The 20,646-nt window shown below is 39.0% G+C and overlaps 1 protein-coding gene across 2 annotated transcripts in view; it reads left to right on the forward strand.

The window, feature by feature from the left end:
* LOC143033481 (ligand of Numb protein X 2-like) overlaps positions 1 to 20,646 on the forward strand; it is a 769,238-nt gene that overhangs the window by 740,836 nt on the left and 7,756 nt on the right. For both annotated transcript variants that reach the window (XM_076198968.1, XM_076198969.1), the window contains 3 exons: positions 14,626 to 14,857; positions 15,870 to 17,233; positions 20,261 to 20,383. In XM_076198968.1, the coding sequence (XP_076055083.1) occupies positions 14,626 to 14,857; positions 15,870 to 17,233; positions 20,261 to 20,383 (1,719 nt within the window). The remainder of the gene's footprint in view (positions 1 to 14,625; positions 14,858 to 15,869; positions 17,234 to 20,260; positions 20,384 to 20,646) is intronic.

The following is a 20,646-nucleotide window of genomic DNA, read 5'->3' on the forward strand; positions in this document are numbered from 1 at the left end:
CAACTACTCACGAACTTCAAGCAATATACGGGACCACGTAGTGCACGCAAATCCCCACGATGGTACGAGAACGAGCTAGTAAAGGAGAGGGACCACTACAGGGACAAGGATGATGTGTTGCTGAGGTGAGCGCCTGTACGTGTTGAAGGACGACTACAAGTTGAAGTAGTCGATTCAAATCGACATTGTCAACAGAGAAGGCAGAAATTCGCATGTATTGTACATGTAGTTATAGTTAGGGTGGCCACAGAAGTTCTTCGTCATGAGGTTATTACCTCGCATATGTTCCCAAGTTTTCGGGGGAAGAAAAATACCATAAGGGTAGATTCATTGACATAATTGATACACTAATAGTGACAATATATATATATATATACATATATATATATATATAGTACACACACACACACACACACACACACACACACACACACACACACACACACACAGATATATATATATATATATATATATATATATAAATATATATATATATATATATATATATATATATATATATATATATATATATATATATATACTAGATGGAAAGAAAAAGATAGAAACATTGAAGTAATACGTAGATCCTAAGAAGAGTAGGGCTAGGCTTTTAATATATTTTCAGCAAATGGAAAATATAAACAAATATGAGGATTATAAGAAATCATTCATTAAACATTTTAAGTCAAAGTGTGATCACGATCTTATCAGGTCTTTGGTTAGAATAATAAAGACCACACAAACAAATGAAACAAAAACAGAATATTTAGCAAAACTAGACAGATTTTTTAAGGACATGATTTCTATGTTCAAGGATTGAGATTGGATAGAAAGTAAATCTAGTGACAAGTTTAAAGTTTCTCAGGGATCTTAAAGATACAATGGATGTAGGAAAGATAGCTTATCATTTACAAGGTTATCAAGAAAGTAAAGCAATTAGTCCATATGTCATGACATTAAGAATGCAACAGAAAGAAACCAGGAACTCTATGAATGATTACAGAAACAGATGATCTGAACATAGAGTTAGAAGCCAAGGAATGCTAGAATTGAGTGCTAGAATTGTAGGACATTGGGACATGGAGCACGGGAATGTTATTTTGAGATTATTTGTAGGGATTGCAGATATAAGGGTCACGATGATTATCATTGTAGAAGCCCACCTTTCTCTTTATATCACGATAGAGTAGGACATAGAACACAGGATTGTAGAGGAATGCCAGATAATCGTATTCACCCAGAAACAAGAGGAAAAACCCTAGACACAAGACAAAACAACACTACAGAGCTAACCCTAGAGCGACAAACAGACATTGTAGTGTACTGGACAATGATGAAAAAGAGAACAACAACACAAGAGAAACTGTTAAATTTAATATAACAGTTGGAAGGACTTCTGTAGGACCCATCATTGCAGGTAATGCATCCAATAGACCTATTCAAATATCTACCGATACAGGATCTGTAGTACATGTTATAACCAGAGAGTTTTAAAACAATTGAAACCGGGATTGATATTTTTTAACCAATCCCTTACTCATTGCAAGGAGTAACAGGAAGACAGTTAAAAACACTTGCACATTCCGGTGATGGTTGTAGAATAATCTCTCTTCCCAGAAGTTTTATTGATAGGATGTGCAACAGTGAGAAAAGAGGGCGTGATCATATGTCCGGGTGGGTTAGGGATCTTAGTGAAATCACAGTTGATCCCATTTTTAAATCAAATTGACTTAGTATCTGTGATAAGAGAACCTATTGAGATAGGTGGGGAAGATAACAATGCTAGATTGGATAGTAGCGGGGCAGAGCGATCTATTTAAGAACAGATAACACAAAAGAAGTGAATACAAATCATATGTTCAAAAAATCCCACAAATTAATCAGAATTCATCAGCTCCAAATGAAGCTTTGCTAATTGTGGAAGGTGGCGTAATAAAGTCGGCATTATTGCACTCCAGAGCAATTAACAGAGTAGAAATTAATTTGAAAAGAGTCATTGTAAACTCCGAAGATTTAACTATCCCAGAATCAATTACTCGTAGAATTAGAGGTTTGAAATTGGACTCGGGGGGGAATTTATAAGACTTACAAGAACAAGGTAGGAATATTAGTAATTAGTACCAACAATAAGGACATAGACTTGAGAAAAGGTACACAAATAGGATATTTTCAAGTCTGCCAAAGACCCATTAAGATTTTAAAAGAGTACTGATGAGGAGTCACCAGTTTTGTCAATCTGTTCAATTCAGGAAGAAAAATATTGGGGGCGGGGATATAAGAGTCAAGTACGGCCTACTTGTTGTCCAGAAATAGAATCAAGTTTAAATGCATTGCTAGTGAAGCATGGAACCCAGTCAAAATGAATGGAACTTCCCGTTTTTTCTGGTGCCAAAATCAGATGGTACCATGAATCCAGTTATTGACTATAGAGAATTAGATAAATAGACAATAGCTGATCAACTACCGTTACCGGTAATAGCATCTGTACTTTGCATTAAGTGAACAGAGAATCGGTATTTTAGCATTATAAGCATTAAGTCAGCTTTTTGGCAGATTGAGTTGCACGAAGATTCTCGAGATTATGCAGCATTTTCTGCCACAACAGGACACTATGCGTTCAAGCGAATGGCATTTGGGTTATATGATAGCCCATTAACTTACATGAGATTAATGAATACAGTACTTGATGGGTTGTTAGGATACACAGCTAATGTATTTTGAGATCAGTGTTTCACAAACTTTTCCAATACGTGACCCCCACCTTTATAAGCCTTCTGAAAACGTACTAATTTTTTAATATCGCATATTAATTACAATAAACTTTGTTAATCACAGCAGAGAGAGAAATAACAAAATATATATTATTGTATATCAATGTTTATTAACAAGGATTGATCTGATAATATATTTTAATGAGAAGTATGTATTTTTTTCTTTATACAAGAAAATCAATACGCGGGTCTTGTGTGGCTCAGTTGGACCCTCCATGACCCCCAGATAAAGGCTCATGTCCCTTTTAGGGGTCATAACCCAAAGTTTGGGAACCCCTGTTCTAGATGATAGTTTAATAGTTTCCCGAACAGCAGCTGAGCACTTTAAGAAATTATATTTGGTATTCTCAAAACTTGTTGAAGCAGTGTTGAAAGTGTAACTTGAAAGCTGTAACTTTTTGCAAGACTGTGTCATTCATTTGGGACATAAGATAAGATATGGACTTAGTAGTATGAACTCAAACGTAGAAGCAGTAAAGAACCTCCCAGTACCATACAATGTAGAGAAAGTTAGATGTTTCTTTGGATTGATAGGATATTGGGATATGCAAATATAGCTAATCCATTAATTCCTTTGTTAAGGAAAGATTCAAAGTTCATTTGCAGACCTGAACAGCAACGAACTTTTGACAAGTTGAAAGATGATATTACTAATTCTCCTGTTCTCATTTTTCCTAATTATGATAAAGAGCTCATTCTTTATACTGATGCGTCAGACATAGGGTTAGGAGGCATACTGATGCAAGAAAGAAATGGAAAATTAAACCAATAGCTTTCACATCGAGACTTTGTAATAGTACGGAGAGAAACTATTGCATTACAGAAAGGGAAACATTAGCAGTGATGTATTCACTGCAGATTTTAGAGATATGATACTGGGATATCCAGTTAGTGTGGGCTGATCACACAGCTGTTCAGAACCTATTCAAACATAAGAATCTTAGAGGTAAATTAGCCAGGTGGTTTACTACACTTCAATTTTACGAGGTTAAGTTTGAATACATTACAGGTAGGAAGAACGTTGCAGTAGATGCACCATCTAGGAATATTAGCCAAGCAATAACAGGGTTGATCAGTTTTATTTACAGTGTTAATGAATTAGAGAAGAAAGAAAGGGAGGGAAAGGTAGTTCCTGTGGGAAGCTCTAGGAAAATGACAGTGACGAATGAGGAAAATAGAGGAGATATAAGGAAAGATGAGGTGAAAGTAGCTATTAAAATTATCAGAACAGGTGAGGCATTTGGGTTGGATGGGTGTCATGCGGAGTGTCTATAAAATGGAAATACAGTGATGGTGGACTGGCTGGTGAGGTTTAATGTTTGCCTAAATGAGGGTATAGAGTGCCGGAGGACTGGAGGAGTGCCTGTATATTTCCACTTTACAAGGGAAAAAGGGACAAGTGTGGGTGTAGTAGTTTTAGAGGAATCAGCAAGTTGAGTGCAGTTGGGAAAGCTTATGTCAGAGTTTTGATTGAGAGGATTAACAGAGGAACAGGAGTAAATGGTGAGGAACAGTGTTTGTTTAGGACAGGTAGAGGTTGTGTGGATCAGATTTTTGTGGTAAGGCAGATATGTGAGAAAGCTTTAGGAAAAGGCTAAGGATGGTTTTTGGGGCCTTTATGGATTTGGAAAAGGCTTATGACAGGGTACACAGGAAGGCACTGTGGGAGGTGTTGCAGATATATGGAATAAGAGGAAAGCTGTTAAGAGCAGTCAAGAGTTGTTACGAGAGTAGTGCCTGTGTTAGAATTAGAAATGGAATGAGTGAGTGGTTTGAAGTGAAAGTGGGACTTCGCCAGATATATGTTATGTCGCCTTGGCTGTTCAATGATTAGAACATGGATGGGGTGGTACGAGAGGTAAACGCAAGAGTAATGGGCCAGAGATTGGTGATGGTTAAAGAATATGTAGAAAATTGGGAATTAAGCCAGTTGTTGTTTGCTGACGACACTGCCGTTGTAGCAGGATCAGAGGAGGGATTAAGGAAGTTAGTGATGGAGTTTGGTAAGGTGTGCGAAAGAAGGAAGTTGAAGAGAGATATGGTTAAAAATAGGTGATGAGATGCACAAAGGGAGAATATGGCAGCGAATTGGAAGTGAGTATTAAGGAAGAGAGACTGAAGAAAGTGGATAGAATAGATACTTGGGTGCGAATGTGGCGGGAAAGGGAGAAGTGGAGGTGAGGCAGAATATAGATTGAGAGAAGCAACTAAATGCCTTGGTGGATTAAGAATTAAAATAAGAAATAGACATTTGAGAATGGATGCTAAGAGGATATTGTATGGAGTGATTATGCCGACAGCACTGTATGGGGCAGAAACATGGCACATAAGAGAGGAAGACACATAAGAGAGGAAGAATTTGAATATGTTTGAGATGAAATGCCTGAGAAGTATGGTAGGAGTTGATAGGCTGGATAGAGTGAGAAACGAGGAGGTGAGGAGGAGAGTGGGGGGTGGAAATGGAGTTGGGAAATAGGGTTGATGAAAGAGTATTGGGATGGTTTGGACACATGGAAAGAATGAGTGAAAAAATATATGTAAAAGAGGTGTGGAAGGCAGAGGTGGAAGGAGTGAACATGAGGGGGAAACCAAGGATGAGATGGGTGGATGAGATAAAAGGAGCATTAGGAAAGAGGGGAATGTCTGTTTAGGAAGGACGGAAGAAGACAGAAGATAGGGGTAAGTGGAGAATGGTTGTGTATGAATGTTGCTGTGATGCATGGAAGGGAGGGGGGTGGGGGTGAGGGAGTATGTGTGAATGATATTTTGACACATCCCGAAGGGATTTCACCCCGTCTTCTCTTTTTCTGCATGAGGGGACGGAGAGGGGGAGGGGTGCTGTTACCGATTAAGTGAAACGGCCTCGCTGTAGATGTGGTCTTTTGTATAGAAAAACAGTCGTCGTAAGTGAAAAGGACATTTCTTGGAGTGGAAAGAGGAGTGGAAGACGGGTTGTTACATTTTGTAGGTAGGTTGTTTGTAAATAGCAGCCCGAGCGAGCTGTCGGAGTCAGCTTTTCCGCCTTGTGTAGGTAAAAAAATATTGTTTGTAAATAACAGCCGTTCTTTGCCCGTCTCTTTGTCTTAAGCGTCCTTCTCTTCTCCGGCTCGACGATCTTTGTAATGGCCTTCTTTGGCGAGCGTCCCAGATGAGCTTAGATATCAGGAAGATAGGCCCCCATTCGTAGTCTATGTATATCACTTATGGTGGTATTATGCCATTTGCATGAATATTATGCATAAAAGTCAGGCAGAGGGCAAAGGGTTAAGTTGTGGAAACTATAGAGAAGTGGGAAAGAAATTGAGATAGAGATAGAGTGAAAGGAAAGGAGAGGACTGCAGAGGTTTGGGGAATAAAGCCAAGTAAGGATGAGAGCAAAATGAAAGAATGAAAATGAGGAAAGGTAGGAAGAAGTTAACAAGGAGAGAGAGGCAAAAGGTATTGCAGAAAATAGGAAATATGTGGAAAGTAAAAAATTCTAAGGACAGGTATAAAGGCGGAAATAAGAGAGGAAGAAGAGGAAGAAAGATGAAAGAAGAGGGAGAAAGAGAGAGAGAGAGAGAGAGAGAGAGAGAGAGAGAGAGAGAGAGAGAGAGAGAGAGAGAGAGAGAGAGGGGAGAGAGAGAGAGAAGGGGGGAACATAATAGGTGTTTCGCTCTCAAAATAAACACTCGCAATGCAGTCGTGTGAAGTTTGAGCTGAATGCCTTTTGACACTATCTATCACTCGTCCTTATCGTATTACCCCAGACGAAGACAAAGGCGCTTTTGCTTCTTGGGCCAAGTGATTAGACATTCACACGTATTCTGTGACCCCTCGTTTGTTCAGACAGATACACACACATATATGCAGAAAGGTACATGTTCCCAGAAGGAGTACGCATATAAAGACAACACACAGAAAGAGACGCACACACAGTAACACACACAAGAACACAGACTCCTAGACAGACACACACACGCATAACCCCCCCCCCACACACACATACACACACACGACTCGGTGGTGCGGTTGGTAGAGTTCCTGGCTGCCACTACGGAGGTCCGGGTTCGAATCCGACCTAGGGCTGAAGTAATTTTAGTATCGATGCGCTGCGGGTCGTTACTCTAACTATCGTGGGCGGGGAGTTGTGTGTGTGTGTGTGTGTGTGTGTGTGTGTGTGTGTGTGGGTGCGTGTAAGGTCACAGCATTACCAATAGATCGGTCTTATATGAGCTCTGAGCTCTCCTCCGGGCGGGAAATAGCTGTCGATCACGAGTCCAACACGTGATCCAAGACCATGGTGAATCACACACACACACACACACACACACACACACACACACACACACACACACACACACACACACACACACACACACACACACACACACACACACACAAAAACTCTTTCCCTCCCCCCTCTCTCCTTCTCTGTCTCTCTTTTGATTTCTTAGCTTCAAACAATGCACGTAAGACTGAGAGGTGTAGCAAGGTGGCAAATCGGCTGACAAAGACCGGTGACTCGTGAGGGAGAGTATGATTGGCAGCGAGAAGGGACGGCGTATGGGAGTGACTGTAGAAAGGAGAAGACTTGGGGCAGAACGGTGCCATTCAATATCCAATTTTTACGTATACGTGGAAGTTGTCTCTCGCTTCGAAAATCTCATGCATATTGAAGGCCACCTTACTGGATATTCCATACATTTTCCTGTGACTTTCGGTAGCGAAGGAGATCCATCCTTCTCGATATATGTATGTACTGCATATATATATATATATATATATATATATATATATATATATATATATATATATATATATATATATGTGTGTGTGTGTGTGTAAGAGAAGATTTGGAATCTGGGATCCATATTGGAAAACAGTAAACACCCTTCAATCGAATCTGGTGTTTACTGTTTTCCAATATATATATATATATATATATATATACATATATATATATATATATATATATATATATATATATATATACTGAAGAGGATTGCACTTTGCAATCGAAATATATAGAGTCCCCGTTTCCAGTCTTTTCTACTCCAACAGTGGTTTCTACTTGATATACATATATATATATATATATATATATATATATATATATATATATATACTATAATAAAGTAGTAGCCTCTGTCTGTCTGTTCACGAACTCCTAGGGTTTTGGAGATAGACCCCCATAACCATATATATTCTGATACCCTATCACTCCAGGTACTTGGATAACTATATTTCATTAAAAAAAATGGCTAGGGTTAAGGGTTAAAGGGGTATGGTGTGGTAACACGCCACTACTATAGTGTCCCCTTAACATGCATAGGATTTTTGTGACAAAAATTAATATGATTAAACAAACCATTGTATGTGTTCATAAATATTATTTATATTTGTGAAATTAATGTTGCCACAAACTATGGTAGCCTTTGTAAGGAGAAAGCATGTAAATGTAAAGGGATTGTATAATTCTACCAAATGTTTAAATATTGGTTATCTTTATTTTACTTTTTCGCGGGCGGTAATATCCTCGAATTCAAAGATAATTAAAGGTTGGTTAAATTCTTCTCTTACGGCCTAGTATATTTTATTTCCAAAGGGCGTCTCCCTTCTCAAATTGATTTTTTCTTACTTAAAATTTTATTTGCGTTACCTTTTCCATTGAGTTATATTGATACGAGTAACTTTTCTCCACAGATTCTATAAAAATTAAAATTTGCCCTCAGGAACGTGCGGGTAATTTGGTTAGTGTGTATATATATATATATATATATTTCATTGTATATATGGGCAGGAGATTTTCTCTCAAGCATGTATGGTTAAACTTAATGGCAAGATTATTATTGCAGAGTTTTTTATCTGCCTTTTCTCTTTCTCTGAGAATCTTTTTTCCCTTCCACGGGAAGTTGTCTTATAATGTCACCATATGACATTATTTTGTCAGTTACTTTGGGCATGGCTTTACCAAAGTGAAAAACTGGCCAGAACGCGTTTTTCACACTACTTAGTGCTCATCAGTGGCTAGACTGTGAATATCTGATTGAATTATTGTGTTTATATATTGTTGGTGGTGGTCTGATATTACATTTTTGAGGCTTCTGATTGGCTAGTGGGCTGGGCTGGGACTCCCAAGCTATTCTACTTCCTCATTGGTCGGCTGTTGGTGTGACGTCATCAGTATTGTGCCTTCTTTCAGTGGGCTTAGATCTCCTTACGCTAGGGAGGGCTTCTAAATCCCTAGTTTGTATATTGAGATTGGGAGATGTTTTCTTTAATAAAGAGAGCTTCGAGGATAGGTAGCCTTCTATGGTCTTGATTTGTTGCCAGCACTTCTGTGTTTTCTATTAGAGTTTCTTTATTTAAATTTCTTTTGTGAGCAGAGTGATGGTGGTTTCTGGGAGCTCCCTGAAGAGAGGTGGTATGATAACCGGCGGTGAGAGCTTCATTGTTGTCATGCCAATATAGTTTGAAGGTTGGGATGCACAGTTCCCAAGTTTACACGTGTACCTATATATGACGTGAGTTCTCTGAAGGTCACTTTTACTTTCTCTTATATTATTCTATTAGTAGCAGTTGAGATGTCTTTTTATTTTGATAATATATATCAGTTGTACTTTAGAGTTTTCTTCTTTAGGTTTAATATTCTTTCTTTTAATAATTTGTTGCATAACCCTTTCATCTTCTTTGTAGGTTGTGGAGAAGAAGGACTTATAGTAAATTCTAATTACGTTTTTGGCGTTAATGTCCTGTGGGATTTTGTCTGGGTGGCTTTTGTCCTGTGGGATTTTGTCTGGGTGGCTTTTGTCCTGGTACCATTTGTCTAAAGTTCTTTTTGTGATTCGCTCTATATCCTTATTGGCGAATCCATTATTCATAAGGGTCTGAGAAGCTCTTTCTAATTCATTATGTACTGTTTCCCAATTATTACAGTGACTAAGAGCTCTTCTAATATAAGCGCTGATGGTAGAATCTTTGTATCTTTGGGGACATTCGCTAGTCCCATTTAGGCAATGTCCTGAAAAAGATGCTTATATGTACACAGATGTGTCATATGCGCCTTCATCTCTCGTTTTTACTAATGTGTCTAAAAAGGGGAAGGGACCCATTTATGCTGTGCTCAATTGTAAAATTGATGCCAGATGTCTCTATTAATCGTTCTTTTAGATCGTCTATTTGTTGGCAATTTTCAGCTTTGACGAAAATATCGTCTATATATCTGCAGTAAATGTGAGGTTTTTGCAGATTTGCGAAAATTTCATTTTCGATGCTACCCATAAAAAAAGTTAGCAAAAAGTACTCCAAGTGGTGATTCCCATTGCAACAAACCATCGTTTGGCAATATTTATTTCCTCTAGGGCACATAAAGGGGGCTTCTTTGGTGCAACATTCCAAAAGGTCTTTCATTACTTTCTCTGGGATATCACAGTTAGGAGTGGTATCATTGTGATAAAACTCTGTCTATTATATATTGAATAGTGCGGTTTAACCATACATGCTTGAGAGAAAATCTCCTGCCCATATATACAATGAATATTCAAGGCAACAGGGCAGATAATGACAACAGGCGAAGGAGAATGACTCCCTCACCTGAAGAAAGATGGAATTATATGAAAATAAGAATACAAGAAATGACCAGTCTAACCAGCGAGTTAGAAAATGATTCTAAGAAACATGCACAAAAATGGGATAACTATAATATTAATGAAACAGTTAAAGAAAGTGTTAATGAAGCTTATAATAGAAAGATGGATGCACATAAACAAGCTATGATAAGTAAAAACCAAAGAAAATTAGTGAACCTCAATGGAGGTCAACTAAAACACCCCTAGACCTTTAGAAGGGTTCACAAATTTGACCAACAAACCCCTTACTACAGACCAAAAAGAACTGCTCAATTCTAGGTCTAAACAGCCACATCTTAAAGCCCCCACCCAAACATGGTAAAAGATTAGAATGTGAAATCCTAATAGATAACGGTTTGAACAGCTAGCTAAACAAAAGAAAATAACAGTTGAGCCCGCTTTCAAAACTGAAATTATTAGCGATCTTCCAAACAGAGAGGTAACTTAAAAGCCAGATTTTAAAAAAGGAAACATATAGAAGCAGCCAAACAACTGAAAACAGACCCAGACATCACAATCAGAAAAGCAGACAAAGCTGCCACTTTCGTCTTAATAAACACAGAAGAATACTTACAAAAAATGGATGAAATCCTAAACGATGAGACAAAAAAAAAAATTTAAGAAGATCTCAAGAGACCCTACAGACTCCCTCAAAAAGAAAAATTAATAAACTAGTAGATTGTGCAAACGCGGTTAAAGGAGCATAAAGCTTCCTAAACCTACAGGCGACTACCAACTAGGGTACTGCTATGGCAATGTTAAAACCCATAAACCCGGCAACAAGCTACGTCCAATTATCTCACAGATACCATTACCTACTTACAAAATTGCCAAAAAAACTGGCTGAAATCCTCACACCTTAACACTCCCGCTGACTACAATGTCAAATCCGCCACTGATTTTCTAGATCTTTTAGCAAACAATAACTCAAAAGGCATTATCGCTTCGTTAGATGCGGAGTCCCTCTATACTAACATCCAAGTTGACCGCACTATTCAATATATAATAGACAGAGTTTATCACAATGATACCACTCCTAACTGTGATATCCCAGAGAAAGTAATGAAAGACCTTTTGGAATGTTGCACCAAAGAAGCCCCCTTTATGTGCCCTAGAGGAAATAAATATTGCCAAACCGATGGTGTTGCAATGGGATCACCACTTGGAGTACTTTTTGCTAACTTTTTTATGGGTAGCATCGAAAAATGAAATTTTTGCAAATCTGCAAAAACCTCACATTTACTGCAGATATATAGACGATATTTTCGTCAAATGCTTAAAATTGCCAACAAATAGACGATCTAAAAGAACGATTAATAGAGACATCTGGCATCAATTTTACAATTGAGCACAGCATAAATGGGTCCCTTCCCTTTTTAGACACATTAGTAAAACAGAGAGATGAAGGCACATATGACACATCTGTGTACATAAAAGCATCTAATTCAGGACATTGCCTAAATGGGACTAGCGAATGTCCCCAAAGATACAAAGATTCTACCATCAGCGCTTATATTAGAAGAGCTCTTAGTCACTGTAATAATTGGGAAACAGTACATAATGAATTAGAAAGAGCTTCTCAGACCCTTATGAATAATGGATTCGCCAATAAGGATATAGAGCGAATCACAAAAAGAACTTTAGACAAATGGTACCAGGACAAAAGCCACCCAGACAAAATCCCACAGGACAAAAGCCACCCAGACAAAATCCCACAGGACATTAACGCCAAAAACGTAATTAGAATTTACTATAAGTCCTTCTTCTCCACAGCCTACAAAGAAGATGAAAGGGTTATGCAACAAATTATTAAAAGAAATATGAAACCTAAAGAACAAAACTCTAAAGTACAACTGATTATATATTATCAAAATAAAAAGACATCTCAACTGCTACTAAAGAATAATATAAGAGAAAGTAAAAGTGACCTTCAGAGAACTCACGTCATATATAGGTACACGTGTAAACTTGGGAACTGTGCATCCCAACCTTCAAACTATATTGGCATGACAACAATGAAGCTCTCACGCCGGTTATCATACCACATCTCTTCAGGAGCTCCCAGAAACCACCATCACTCTGCTCACAAAAGAAATTTAAATAAAGAAACTCTAATAGAAAACACAGAAGTGCTGGCAACAAATCAAGACCATAGAAGGCTACCTATCCTCGAAGCTCTCTTTATTAAAGAAACATCTCCCAATCTCAATATACAAACTAGGGATTTAGAAGCCCTCCCTAGCGTAAGGAGATCTAAGCCCACTGAAAGAAGGCACAAATACTGATGACGTCACACAACAGCCGACCAATGAGGAAGTAGAATAGCTTGGGAGTCCCAGCCCAGCCCACTAGCCAATTCAGAAGCCTCAAAATGTAATATCAGACCACCACCCAACAATATATAAACACAATAATTCAATTCAGATATTCACAGTCAAGCCACTGATGAAGCACTAAGTAGTGTGAAAACGCGTTCTGGCCAGTTTTTCCACTTTGGTAAAGCCATGCCCAAAGTAACTGACAAAATAATGTCATATGGTGACATTATAAGACAACTTCCCGTGGAAGGGAAAAAGATTCTCAGAGAAAGAGAAAAAGGCAGATAAAAAACTCTGCAATAATAATCTTGCCATTAAGTTTAACCATATATATATATATATATATATATATATATATATATATATATATATATATATATATATATATATACTGGACATTCCTTACATTTTCTGTGACTCGGCAGCGAAGGAGATCCATCCTTCTCGATATATGTATGTACTGTATATATATATATATATATATATATATATATATATATATATATATATATATATGTATATATATATATACATTCATATACTCATTTTTTCTTCTTATATATATATATATATATATATATATATATATGTATATATATATATACTGGACATTCCTTACATTTTCTGTGACTCGGCAGCGAAGGAGATCCATCCTTCTCGATATATGTATGTACTGTATATATATATATATATATATATATATATATATTCATATACAACTTTTTTCTTCTTTTTTATTATGTATATATATATATATATATATATATATATATATATATATATATATATATATACATTCATATACACATTTTTTCTTCTTTTATATATATATATATTATATATATATATATACTGGACATTCCTTACATTTTCTGAGACTCGGCAGCGAAGGAGATCCATCCTTCTCAATATATGTATGTACTGTATATATATATATATATATATATATATATATATATATATATATATATATATATATACATTCATATACAACTTTTTTCTTCTTTTTTATTATGTATATATATATATATATATATACACATTCATATACAACTTTTTTCTTCTTTTTTATTATGTATATATATATATATATATATATATATATATATATATATATATATATATATATATATTGGACATTCCTTACATTTTTTGTGACTCGGTAGCGAAGGAGATCCATCCTTTTCCATACATGTACTGTATATATATATATATATATATATATATATATATATTATATATATATATATATATATATATATATATATATATATATATATATATATATATATATATATATATATATATATATATAATATATATATATATATATATATATATATATATATTCCACTCTTTCGATTGTGGCTGTTGCAGCGACGATGTGAAGGGAAGCGCATTTGGAGTATAAATTGTTACTTTGGTTATTACAGGTATCACAAGATTGAGTATGTGAAAAGAATATGTAGTAATGGTTGAATAATGTTACTGATTGGAAGAATGTGATTAGACTTTTCGGATCTTGGTAATTATGTAGAACCCAAGGTCTTGTGTCGAATTTTCAGAAGTTTGTAATAATTTGGGTTTTGAAGGTCTTATGTAGGATTTTCAAAATTAATAATTTGGGGGTCTTAAAGCCGTGTGCAGGATTTTTTTTTCTACTATACAACACCGTGCAATCAGAGAGTCTTGTAGAAATTTTAGGAAGCATTGAGGACGCGTGTAGATGTTTTAGTTGCCAAGATGAATGAAATATTACGTTGTATTATATTTTTAGAGTATGTAACAGCGATTGCTTTATAATGTGTTCTAGTAGGACTTGGTGGTGTAGATGATATATGTGAAAATGTAAAATGCTTTTGTCATGGCGTCTCACGTTACTAATACAGTGCACGAAGCCTATATATATATATTTTTTTTTTCCAGCGGTGTGTCGTGATTCAGGAGGTGTTTCCTGACGGCGTGGTTGCCCAGGATGGTCGCTTGCAGCCCGGCGACCAGATCATCGAGGTCAACGGTGTGGACATGACCTCGGCCACCCACCACCAGGTGTGCCAGGCCCTCCGACACAGTACCGGAGTTCTTCGCCTGGGTGTCTACCGGGAACGGATTGAGGCCTACCGAACAATGTCGCCACAGAACGCCAACAGTGGACAGGGTGAGCTCGGACTCTGTGTTGCCATGACATATTGCTGCTCTCGTTATTGGAAGAGGGAGAAAAAAAAATGGCTGCGTTGGAAAGAGAGTTATGTTTACTCCGGGTAAAAGTGATTTGTGCTTCTGCATTTAAATGAGAAATTTAACTCTGTCGATTGGACCCAGTCCTGTTGTCTCAACATGGTGACTGCGAATGAAGTCAGACACGACATTTTGGCGGATATATACATAGTTTTTCATAATCCCTTAATCACGGTGACGTTTGTTCACTTGAACCTATTCGACTGGCGTTAGTCTGAATCGTATCTCTAAAGTATATCACTGTACTCAAAGCAGTTAATCGAGAGGGTCTTAACTTTTAGCTAACTCGAATAACGTGTTCTTATCTGAATAATATCATTAACCCTCAGCGTTACCGGAGTGAAGAGATGACACGGTTAACCTTACTGGCACAATTGCGTACTTCACAGATTTTGTTCTGGTTAAAAGGGTAATCACACTAAGCTACTTTTCTTCCAATCTCCGATTAATTTGCGGTACCGTCCACCTCCAGAATTTTTTCCGCCTTAAAATCACTCTCTGGCAAACTATTTTATTTTCTCAACAAGAATACATATAATGCAATTTGATATGCTGGAATCATTTTTTTCCCCTCCAGCATATCTGATTCCTTCTCGAAAGTTGTGGACTGCAAAACTGCTTCAACAGTCGGAGGAAAAATAGCACAGTGTGATAATGCCTGAACAGTGACTGATTATATTCAACCGTGAAGCGGCAGGCCGGGCGTTGCAAACGCGGCACAGCAACGGCTAACCACGTCGATTTCTTTTTCTTTTTCGACAACTGGGAGGGAGTGAAGGCTATTAATAACAACAGAACATTCTTAACTGATGTAGCGTTGGCTAACGTGGTAAAGGGATTAAATAATATAGTGATTGGTGTTGGGGATTTTTGTAAATATATACTATAGGTAACATTTCTTGATCACTTGTTGATTTCATTCCTTTCTTCAGGACTCGGTATAGGTGAGACGATAAGCGTCACTTTGACGAAGGAGACGGGTCGGCAGCTGGGCATCAAGCTGGGCGGGCGCCGAACGGAGCCGGGGATCTTTATCATGGAGGTACTGGACGCGTCCGTAGCTTCCCTGGACGGGCGCCTCCACGCCCATGACCGCATCCTCGCCATCAACGGCGCCGACGTTCGCTACGCCCGACTCGACCACGCCTCCCGCCTCATTCAGCAGAGCTTGTCACACGTCACCCTCGTCGTCAGTCGCGGCGGTGGCAGCGACTCTTCTGCTCATGCCGAAGCTGCTGCCTCCGGCGCACATGATGCGGGTTCGACGTCCCTGCGGGAGTATAGCCATCTTTTCCGGCGCCCTCATCCATCCATGCCTGTGGCGCATGCGAGGACCAAATCGGCCCCCGACACACTCCTGCTGGCCCGAAACGACCCGGCAGGTCGCAACTTGAACAACAGCCTCGGGGACGTGACCGACGGTCGCAACGACATCGACAAATCTGGAAGCTATGTAAGGCCATGCGACTCTTCTGCTGATGTAAACAGCGGCGGAGGAAGAGGTGGTGGGGGTGGAGGGGGCGGTCGTTCCGCCTCCTGCGAGTCTCTCAGCGATAGAAGTCCTTCCATTTTGTCTTCGGCGGGTCTCCAGCGCTCGGTCAATGGCTCTCTGGCATCCTCCCAGCGGCTGGGCCCCCACAGCAGCTCCCTGGGGTCCCTCGATGGATTCAACTATGCTAGCAACGGGTCACTAGCCTCCGTTGGCTCTCACTTGCAGAAGAGCTCCGGGAGTTTGTCCTCGATGCGCATGATTCAACCCATCCTCGACTTGGAGAAAACGAAGGAGGTCGATGGTACGACTCCACCCCTCCCGCCAAGGTATGACATCCACCAACAGCAGCAGCAGCAGCAGCAGTTCCAGCACCGTTCCAGCTGTCACGACCTGCTGGACTCAACGACCAAGGACAAGCCGCAGATGTTGCCCGTGTCGCCGCACGTGGCCCGCGAAGAACTCGACCCACTCCCTCCACACTTGCCGCTGTCTTCGCAGTCGCAGACGGGGCATATGCATTCGATGGTGGGGGTCGGGGGTCCTCAGCAGGGTGACGAAGGACTGGACGTTTTGGACGGCAGCGTGTTGAGTACGGGTGGTGGGGAGGCTGTGCCCAACACGGAAACACCTCCACCACCTCCTCCTCCGCCGCCACCTTCGTCGTCCCACAGGTCCAAGAGTCGGAGGAGCCGGGAGTCTCGGAGCGACTCTCGAAGTGACATCCAAGACCTGGCACTGGGATTACGGCGCGCCCTTCGCATCGAGGGGGCACAGTGCCACCAGAAGACTGTCACCATCTCGAAGGTACGTCTCTCTCTCTCTCTCTCTCTCTCTCTCTCTCTCTCTCTCTCTCTCTCTCTCTCTCTCTCTCTCTCTCTCTCTCTCTCTCTCTCTCTCTCTCTCTCTCTCCCTCTCCCTCTCTCCCTCCCTCTCTCCCTCCCTCTCTCTGTGTGTGTATGTGTTTCTTTCTCATGACAAACCCTACTTTCATTCACTGTCACATTTACTTTCATCTCGTGAACTCTACTTCACTCGTCCTCACCATATTCTCGAAATCCAAAGATTTAGATTTCACTATCTTTTCTCGTTGTATTGCTACCATAGTTCCTGGTACACTCAAAGGATTACAAAAGATTACAAAGAAGGAGCATGCCGACAGGAGACCTTTTGGTCCATAACTAGGTCGGATGCGAAAAAATTATAATAATGATAAATAAATAAATAAAAATTATAATAATATAAATAATAATAAACAAAATAAATAAATAGGTAAAGTTAAATAATAAACAGGTAAATAGTAAATAATAATTGATTGACAGATAAATAATGATAAATTATTATCAAGCAAATAATAATAAACGGATAAATAAAAACAAACAAATAAACAATATAAAATAAATGGCAGGCATTACAGCATCTTGCTTAGGTGTTTATCTAAACGAATCTTAAAGCTTCGAACTTCGAACTGAACTACATTGCACTGCCTCTGCAGAAAGTTTATTCCATTACACAATTGGCAAAGTTGTTTCTACCCACTTCCAAGTAAATCTGCTTCCAGACAGTTTGAGACATTATTTTTTGTCGGATTCATATTCAGTGTGAAAATTTTGTATTGATGTTAATACCCTTTAGAATCTTAAATACCTGTATCAAGTCCCCTCTGAGTCAATGCTTTTTAGGAAAAACAGATTCATGTGTTTTATCGATTTTCGTATGATTTATTTTTGATATTTGAAATCAGTTTTGTGGCTCGCCGTTGTACTTTTTCCAATCTGTCAATGTCTGATGAGATTCGGTGACCATACGGAAACGGCATATTCCAAATGTGGACGAACTAACGATTTATATAGCTTGTTAATGAGAGATGGACTTTTGAAGTCAAAAGATTGCGCAATCAGTCCTAGAATCATATTTGCTTTCCCAGAGGCTGAAATACACTGCTTAGATGATTTGAGATTGTTACTGATAATTACGCCGAGATTCTTTTCACTATCCACTTTTGTTAACGAATTTCCAAATAACTTGTAATCGTACTTACTGTTATTTTTACCTATGTGCATAACCTTGCATTTACTTGTGTTAAATTTCATTAACCACTTTTCAGACCATTGCTGTCATTTATCTAAATCTTCTTGAATATCTAATTGATTTAAGTGATCATTTGTCATTCCTCACAGTTTTGTATCATCAGCAAATTTGGAGACAATAGATTTCAGTCCGTGGTCTACATCATTTATATATACTATGAATAGAAATGGCCCAAGAACGGAACCCTGAGGAACTGCACTCGTAACATTTTTCCATATAGAAGTTTTTCCATTTAAAACAACTCTGTTTTTATCATTCTATCAATTACTAGTCCAACTTAATAGGCTACCACTTATTCCGTGTGAAGCTAATTTAGTAAGTAGTCTTTCGTGGAGGACGGTATCAAAAGCTTTTGCAAATTGTAGATATATTGTTTCTTTTGTCATAATTCGAGATGACTGGGTTATAGAGTTTGAGTAAGTTATTCACGCAAGAACGTTTCCGTCTGAATCCATGCTGGCTATCATTTATCAAACAGTTACTTTCTAAATGATGTTCGATAGCATCTCTGATGATAGTTTCCATAATTTTTCCTACGATTGAAATCAATGTTATAGGCCTGTAGTTATTTGATTCTTTTTTTGTCACCTTTTCTGAATATGGAAGTAACGTTAGCTAGCTTCCATTCTCTTGGGACATCTCCGGAAGTAAATCAAATAATGTGAGCAATTTACAATAAACTAATATATTAATATTAGGTTGGATATCTGCAACACATCTCAGTGCTTCACAAGCCCAGGTTTTACTGTCTTAGAAGAGAGGGAGTCCGAACTTTCACCAAAAATAATTCATCAGTCTTGGTTGCAAGTTAATGATTGCTGTCAGTGGTCCTACAAGAGGGACATCAGAAAGAATCATCTATCCATCTGCTTCCCATACTCAGACTCTCATAACTTTCTCAGTTCCATTCGTAGTTGCAGTCCCGAGTGACTGACATTCGGTCTTTGGACTGGGCCAATATATTTCTTGATCAGTTTCGTCGGTACAAACACAATGGGAGTTGACAACTGGCAAATGCTTCCCTCCTATTACTTCTTTGAGCCGGTGGCATAGAACCTCTCCCACACTAATACAACGCAGACATCGGTTTGATAGAACCTCTCCCACACTAATACAACGCAGACATCGGTCTAATGTTTCTTTTCGGAGAAATCAGTGGGAGGACCCGAGGGGTATCACCAGCTGCTGTGGGAATGCTGGCTTACAGTCAGAGAAACTCGAAGCAATAATTAATCTCTTCTCTTTCAAACTCACACTCTCATCCTCTCTCACTACTTCACCCTTCTCTGAGGCCCGTCGTTCTTTCTTTTTCTCGTGCCCATTCTCATCCAACCACGTTTCCTGTCTCTCGCACTCTGTCACTCTTTTTCCCACTAAATTGCCCTTTCACTCTTGTCCCTCCTTTTCACCTTTTCTCCGCCCTCTGCCTCTCGTCCTTCTTTCGCAGCATTACCCTTACTGTTCCCCTCACCTTCTTATACTCTCTTCACTCTTACTCGTTTCACCCTTCATTTAAGCTCGCCACTCGTTCACCCTAGGGTCTTTCACCATTCCCGTCTTCTGTCGTCATTTGTTCCGTCTCACTGATCTTCCTCTTCTTTCTCTTCTCACGATCTCTTTTGCACGCTTCTTCCTTTTCATGATCGCCTATCGCCTTATCGTAACCAGTGTTTCATTGAATATTCCAGGTCGACTTCAATCAAAGTTTCTTTTTGATTAATAATTAATATTCCTCCTACTCAGGCTGCCAACGAGAGCTTGGGCATGCGGATAGGAGGGGGAGTGGCTAGTAACGAGGGAGACACGCCCATCTACATCGCCAACATCAACCCTCAAGGACCAGTGGGCAGAGCCAAGCAAGTCAAGGTGAGATTCGTGTCGTAGGTGTTGAATAGGAGAGAATTCTGTATTACCACGGGTTTTCACGGACTGTCCGGGGCCCTTTTAACCCAGACTCTGTTGGAGAGAGTTCGGGTCGTGAAACTGTTGAGCTCTTGGAATCCTACGGAATTTGAGAGCGTTATTGGCTTAGAGCATGTTGGAAAGGGTCTGGACCTTACAGCTAGGTAGTAAGTTCCAAGGTCGTCTATTTCACAGCCTGACATTATGAGAAACAACTTCAGAACCTA

This window comes from Oratosquilla oratoria, chromosome 15 (assembly GCF_046742065.1).
Source record: "Oratosquilla oratoria isolate Oo_2021 chromosome 15, ASM4674206v1, whole genome shotgun sequence".
Lineage (NCBI taxonomy): Eukaryota > Metazoa > Arthropoda > Malacostraca > Stomatopoda > Squillidae > Oratosquilla > Oratosquilla oratoria.